At 51.0% G+C, this 6,000-nt stretch overlaps 1 protein-coding gene across 4 annotated transcripts in view; it reads left to right on the top strand.

Annotated features, from left to right (window-relative positions):
- The first annotated feature begins 582 nt into the window (after nucleotides 1-582).
- The window catches only part of Mcph1 (microcephalin 1), a 196,829-nt gene continuing 191,411 nt past the window's right edge, over nucleotides 583-6,000 (top strand). For all 4 annotated transcript variants that reach the window (XM_071610633.1, XM_027922084.3, XM_027922085.2 and 1 more), the window contains exons 1-2: nucleotides 583-664; nucleotides 2,156-2,247. In XM_071610633.1, the coding sequence (XP_071466734.1) occupies nucleotides 625-664; nucleotides 2,156-2,247 (132 nt within the window). In that variant the 5' untranslated portion in view covers nucleotides 583-624. The remainder of the gene's footprint in view (nucleotides 665-2,155; nucleotides 2,248-6,000) is intronic.

Raw genomic sequence — 6,000 nt, 5'->3', positions numbered from 1 at the left:
AGCACGTTTTCTGATGCAACAAAGATGGTATTGAGGGCGAGGGTAGAGGAAGGTGTTTTTGTTTAGTTTTGTTTTTTTTCTCCTTAGCGCTTCAGCCGGGTGCTTCGGGAAGATTAAGCAGAACTTTATCAACCAGCAGGAGCCTCCTTCCCGGGCGCTCACCGGCGGCTGGAGGGGCTTATCGCGCCTCGGGGCGGGAGGCTTGCCGCCTGGACCCCGCCCCGGCCGCCCCGCAGCCCTCCGCTCCGGAATCTGCGGCCGCAGAGCCCCCCAGGGAGCGGCACCCCCCGGATCGTGGCTGGAGGTCTCGGGGCGCCCGTCGGAGCCCGGGCACCGCGGGCTCTGGGCGGAGGAGCCTCGCGGGACGACCCGGCGGCGGTTCGGCTCACGGTCGGCAACAGCGCCCGAAGGCCACCCGCCGGCAGGGCGCGATCGCTGGGCGCGGAGGCGGGAAGCGGGCGCGCCGAGCCCTCCCAGCCTCCCCTCCGCCCGGCCCTGCGCTGCGCGCGAAACCAGAGCTCGACTCGCCGAGCGCGGAGGGGCGGTGCTCGGGCCGCGCATGCCCAGTGCGCGTCTGTCCGTTCGCCCCGCGCGGTTTCCCTGGGTCGCGATCAGCCGCTCGGCATGGCAGCCCCCGGAGCTGCGGGGGGCGCCTTCCTGAAAGGTGAGGGGTTCCCGCTCCGTGCGCACGAAGCCGGGCTGCGCCGCTGAGGGTGGATCGCGCGCGGCGGGGACCTGCGGGGAGCAGCCCTACCAGCCGCCCGCCCGCCCGTCCCTCCATCCCCGCTCGCCTGGCGGCTCATCCCCTTCCACTCGCGCTCGTCCCCTCTCCGCCCCACGCTGGTCTCCTACCCAGGGTCCCCCCAGTGTCGTCCCCACCCCGACAGGTCTCTCTCCCTCCCCACTGGTCTCCCCTCCGCCCCCAGCTGGTCCCCTCTGCCCCCGATGCCCTTCCCCCCCGAATGCCCAACTCGGGGGGCTGCCCCCCGCTCTTGCAACTAGTATCCGCGGCCCCTGTGTAGGGAGACGACTGAGGAAAGGGTTCGGACTCGCCCTTCCCATATAGCCCGGTGCCTCTGAATGGCCGAGTGACTCTAGGGGCGTGGGCAGTTGTAGAATCCGGAAAAGAAGTGACACCGCCTCCAGGGCTTGCTGCTCTGACATCCAGAGTGACCGTTCAGTGCCCCGCAGGGTGCGTGCCTTGTGGTAGTGGCTCATTCTACCGGCCGCAGAAACTTACATTTTACAAGTGGAGAGGCTAGAGCTTGGAGTTGGGGTACCTCTGTTTTGCACGTTGGCCTGCAGAGCCCGCAGGGGGTGAGCCCCTTGGCGGATCTTCTGACCCCCACCCGCTGCTCTTAGTTCTGCTGGCTGCACACTTGCAGGAGCTGAGGATTGAGGCAGTGGCCAGGTGCTTGGCACTGGAGAAAAGGGGTCTGTATAGGCCAGCTTGGGTAGCATAAAAACTTAGTCAAAAGACCAGTGATTTTTACATGCCCTCTAATCTCCTGTAGTTATTTTCCTAATACTATTCAGTATCTTGTAAAGTGAACTTGACCTTCCTGTTGCTTGGCTCAGTTGTTTACCAGTGACGCAGGAATATTCTTCTAAAACACCAGGTTTTTAGAAGTTATCAACTAAAACAGAGGTACTGTTTTAGTGCCCCAAGCCAAGGCCAGATCTGGCTTGTTGCCTGTTTTTGTAGGACCTGCAAGCTAAGAAATTTTGCCATTTCTAAGACGTTGAAAAGAAAAAAAATATGACAAACTTTAATGTATTTCTCCATGTTTTGTTCGAACACAGCTATGCTAGCTCATTAACACCGCCTGTGGCTAGGCTGTGACCATGAAGTTAAATAGTTGGAAGATGGTTTTTGTTCCTCAAAGCCTTAAAATATTTACTTTCTGTCTCTTTCCAGAAAGCTGACTCCTGCATTGGAATAATTAAACCTTGTTTAGGAAATTGGGAAGAGCATTGGGTATTAGAAATGCAAAATGTGATATCAGGAAAGGTGTTGGATTAAGTTTTTGAGTACCATAAATAACACTGGTACTATTAAGTTTTAACTTTTCAATAGAACAAGAGCAAAATCTATTGGGCAAAGGGATGCTGAAATGACCATTGTGTATTTCACGTGAGCGTCTTGTGTTTTCAGATGTTGTGGCCTACGTTGAGGTGTGGTCTTCCAGTGGGACAGAGAATTACTCAAAAACATTTACAAACCAACTCCTGGATATGGGGGCAAAGGTAAGAATTCATTTTACTGGTGTTCTGTATAACAGTCTTAGAAGTAAAGAGATGCACCTGCCTTTTTTTTTCCCCTTGGTACTGGGGATTGAACTCAGAGGTGCTCAACCACTGAGCCACATCCCCAGCCCTTTTTTATATTTTATTTAGAAACAGGTTCTCACTGAGTTGCTTAGAGCCTCACTAAATTGCTGAGGCTGTCTTTGAACTCCTGATCCTCCTGCTCCAGCCTCCTAAGCTGCTGGGATTAAAGGAGTGCTCCACCACGCCTGGCATTTGCCTTTTCTTCTATCCGGTGTGATTACTTAGAACACGAAGGACCAGGTAGTGGGAAGTGGTGTGAGGAAGAACCAAAATAGGAAGCGCTGAGAGCTGGTCTGGTAGGTCTCAAGTGTAGAGGGACGGTAGTGAGGCCTGGTTCCTGCATTGGTGTTGGGTGCATGGTGCTGTTAAAGCAGAAAAAGGGGTAGGTTTCTGAGGGAAAGGTTGTGAATTTGGGCACATTGGAAATACCTTGTTCGATGCTTGGATGTAGAGATCTGGAACTTGAGGTGTTGAAGGCTAGAGACATGATAATGGGGGTCAGATGAGGCCACGAGTGTGGGTATCGTCCTTCTTACGTGGTTAGGAGGAGCAGTGCTCAAGAGGCCTGCTGAGCACTGAGGGGCAGGGAGAGGAATGTCAGAAAAATGAGGGGGTGGTGCTGAAGGCAAGTGGGGGAAGGAGTTTAAAGATGGAATCTGAGGCCCTTGTGATGGCACACCTGTAACCCAGTGACTCCTAGAGAGGCTGAGACGGAAGGATCACAAGTCCAAGACCCTATCTTAAAAATGGTGTGGGGATGTAGCTCAGCGGTGAAGGTGAAGTGCCCCTGCTTAAATCCCCAGTATATAAATAAATTAAGATGGAATTTGAAAATGCCACAGAGCCTCAAGACACATAGGATGGCACATATACTTTATCAAAAATTTTTCCTCCATGCTGGGGATCAAACCCAAGGCCTCTAGCACACTCAGCAAGCACCCTACCACTGAGCTATATCCCCAGGCTGCATGGCAAGTGTACTTCAGGTTGAGAACTGGAAGGTTATTGTTGAACTCAGCAGTGCCAGTTTTCTGTGAAGTGGGCGAAGGGGATCTAGATTGGTCCAGGCTTTGACATTTGAGGAAACGGTGCAGTGAACATAGACTCCTCTGCTGGCAAGTTTAGCTGTGAATTAAGTGTGGTTTTGGCATCTGAGAGGCTGGCTGGTAGACTGAGTCGAAGGGTGAATTAAAATGTAAGGATTAGGATGAGGCAAAGGGTGCCTGGGGCATAAAGAGACCCTTACCCCCAGCAGAGTTTCTAAATTTCACACAGGGGAGGGGGCTGTTTGACCACCCTAGCCACTCCCTGGGGAATAAAGGATCAAAGGCTGAGATCAGACTTGCAGGAAGAGGAATTGGATTGTAGACCCTCCCACCCCCGTGATGAGGTTATGTTCTGCTATAAACCCACTGTAAACTGAAAATACGGAATGCCAGAAATTCGTTTAACACAGCACAGCACAGCACAGGGTCAACTTGGTGATCGTGGCCGGTGGGGAACCACTGCTGCATCCCGTTGTCCGGCGTCTCCAGAGTATTGTTTCAGTGCCAGCCAGGGCAAAGACCAAAACTCCGACCGAATGTGTTCCACTCTTGTGTATTTTTATTTAGGTGTAGTTGGACACAATACCTTCATTTTTATGTGGTGCTGAGGATCGAACCCAGGTCCTTGCACGTCCTAGGTGAGCGCTCTGCCCCTGAGCCACAACGCTAGCCCCAGTTTTGTGTACCTTAAAGTAAAAAAAAAAAAAGTGTAATCATGGTAAATCAGGGACCACCTCTATAAAAAATCCAGCCTGCAATGGGGAGAGATATCTTACTGGATATGGTAGTGTTAAGCAAAGAGACCCGGATGAATGCAAACTTCACAAATAATGTCAGCCTTTTTCAGGAATAGGACTACAACTAAGGGAATGAACCTACTTTCCCGGTGGAAAATGAGTCACCGAACAAAGGAAGGGACTGGGCTTATAGGTTGTGAGTGACTCGGTGAGCATGTCTGGGCACTCTGGAGTTTGAGTCCTTGGGCTGGGGTCAGTGGCCAGCACCTGGAGGATTTACCTTGGAAGAGAGTAGTGTTTCCTGGAGAATCATTCTAGGTTTGATGAAACACTTTCTCCCTGCTTGCAGCCATTGTCCGAAAGGGATTTACCTTGAGAAAGACGTCAATGTGTGACTTTCCTTTTCATTCCCCTTTCCCAGGCCACACTGCCTTGGGGTTTTTTCGTTTTCCATATCCAATAGGTGGAATGTGGGACTCGGGTTTCCAGATGCAGCCCTTGGCTTCTTGACACCAGGCCTGGGGATTTCATTAGACCCCCTTCTGTTCTGAGGCATGTGTTCCAATTTTCACCAACCTCACCTCCTTAAAAGGTTGTTTAGAAGTGCTGCTAGTTTGCAAAACTTGATAAAGGCCTTGGGGGAAATGGCCCCAAATGCTAGAGTGGCTCTCTGGGGTCAGTCTTGTCCTGAAATCTCAGCCCAACCATTCCTGACTGCATTTCGAGCTCCCCCTGTGCGATATTAAAAAGACAGATGGGCAGGGTGTACAATTGACAGCACAGACCTGGCAAAGCAGCAGCCCTTTGTTTCCCGTGTTGATGCAGCTTGCTTATCCCAGGGAACACATTCCAAAACCCCAGGGGATGCCTGAATCCACTGATGATACCAAACCCTGCTTAGACTGTTTTTCCCATACATGCAAACCTACAATCATTTGTTTTATTAATTGAGCATAGTAAAAGGATTTGCAGCAATAATGAAGGAGAACCATCCTAACGGTGTCCTGCAGTAAGTTGTGAATGGCCTGTGTCCCTCTTGAAATGCCTCATGTACTGATCCCCCTCCACGATGTGAGAAGGCCTAGGAGATGAGAAGTGAGGCTAGAGACCTCGGCCTTGGGGTGCGATCTTGGGCTGCTTTTGACCTTTGGGCAGTGTCAGTGAGGACCCTGGAGCCTGGGCAATGCCAGTGGTAGCCCGAGGGCAGGTATTCCTTCAATAAAGTTGAATATACAAAACGGGGGTGATTCCACATCCAGAAAGGATACCTAAAAGGCTTATTTTCTGATGCTGTGGATGTTGGAATTGTACCATCTCCTTTGGTGTCTGGCTGATTATAAAATGGTAGCACATGTTTTTCCCTAGAAGGCTTTTTCATCATTTCCTCACTTCCAGTGTTATTTCTTACCGTGGAGGGGGGCTACTTTCCCTTTCCACCCCCTTTCTAAGCCCTTTGGAAGACTGTTCTTTATTGCAGACACCCTGAAACCTGCTGACTTCTTACATGTGCTTGCTGTGGCCCCGCTTCTACCCTGGTGCTGGGCCCCTGGGGGATTTCCCGTGATTCAGTATGCATGTCCTGAAGTTTAAGAAATTTTTCTTTGATTATTTCTTTTGTAATTTCTTTAGTCCCCTGGGTTGGCTTGGTCCCTGCCCCCCCAGTCCAGTAACAGAGATATTTTTCATCTTATTTTTCCATTTTTTTTTAAATTGGTGCAGTCCAGTGGTGGGTCCTGCTCTACCCTGTGCTTCTGATGTTTCCTTTACTTCTTCCCCATCTCCTGTGTGCTCTATCGGGAATATTTCCTCAACCTCCTTGTCCCATATTTATGGACAATTTTTTTCTTATTTTAAAAGTTTCGAGTACCTCCAAGTCTGATTCTTTC

This window comes from Marmota flaviventris, chromosome 3 (assembly GCF_047511675.1).
Source record: "Marmota flaviventris isolate mMarFla1 chromosome 3, mMarFla1.hap1, whole genome shotgun sequence".
Lineage (NCBI taxonomy): Eukaryota > Metazoa > Chordata > Mammalia > Rodentia > Sciuridae > Marmota > Marmota flaviventris.
Note: the sequence above shows the minus strand (reverse complement) of the source record. Positions and strands in the feature narration are given on the sequence as shown.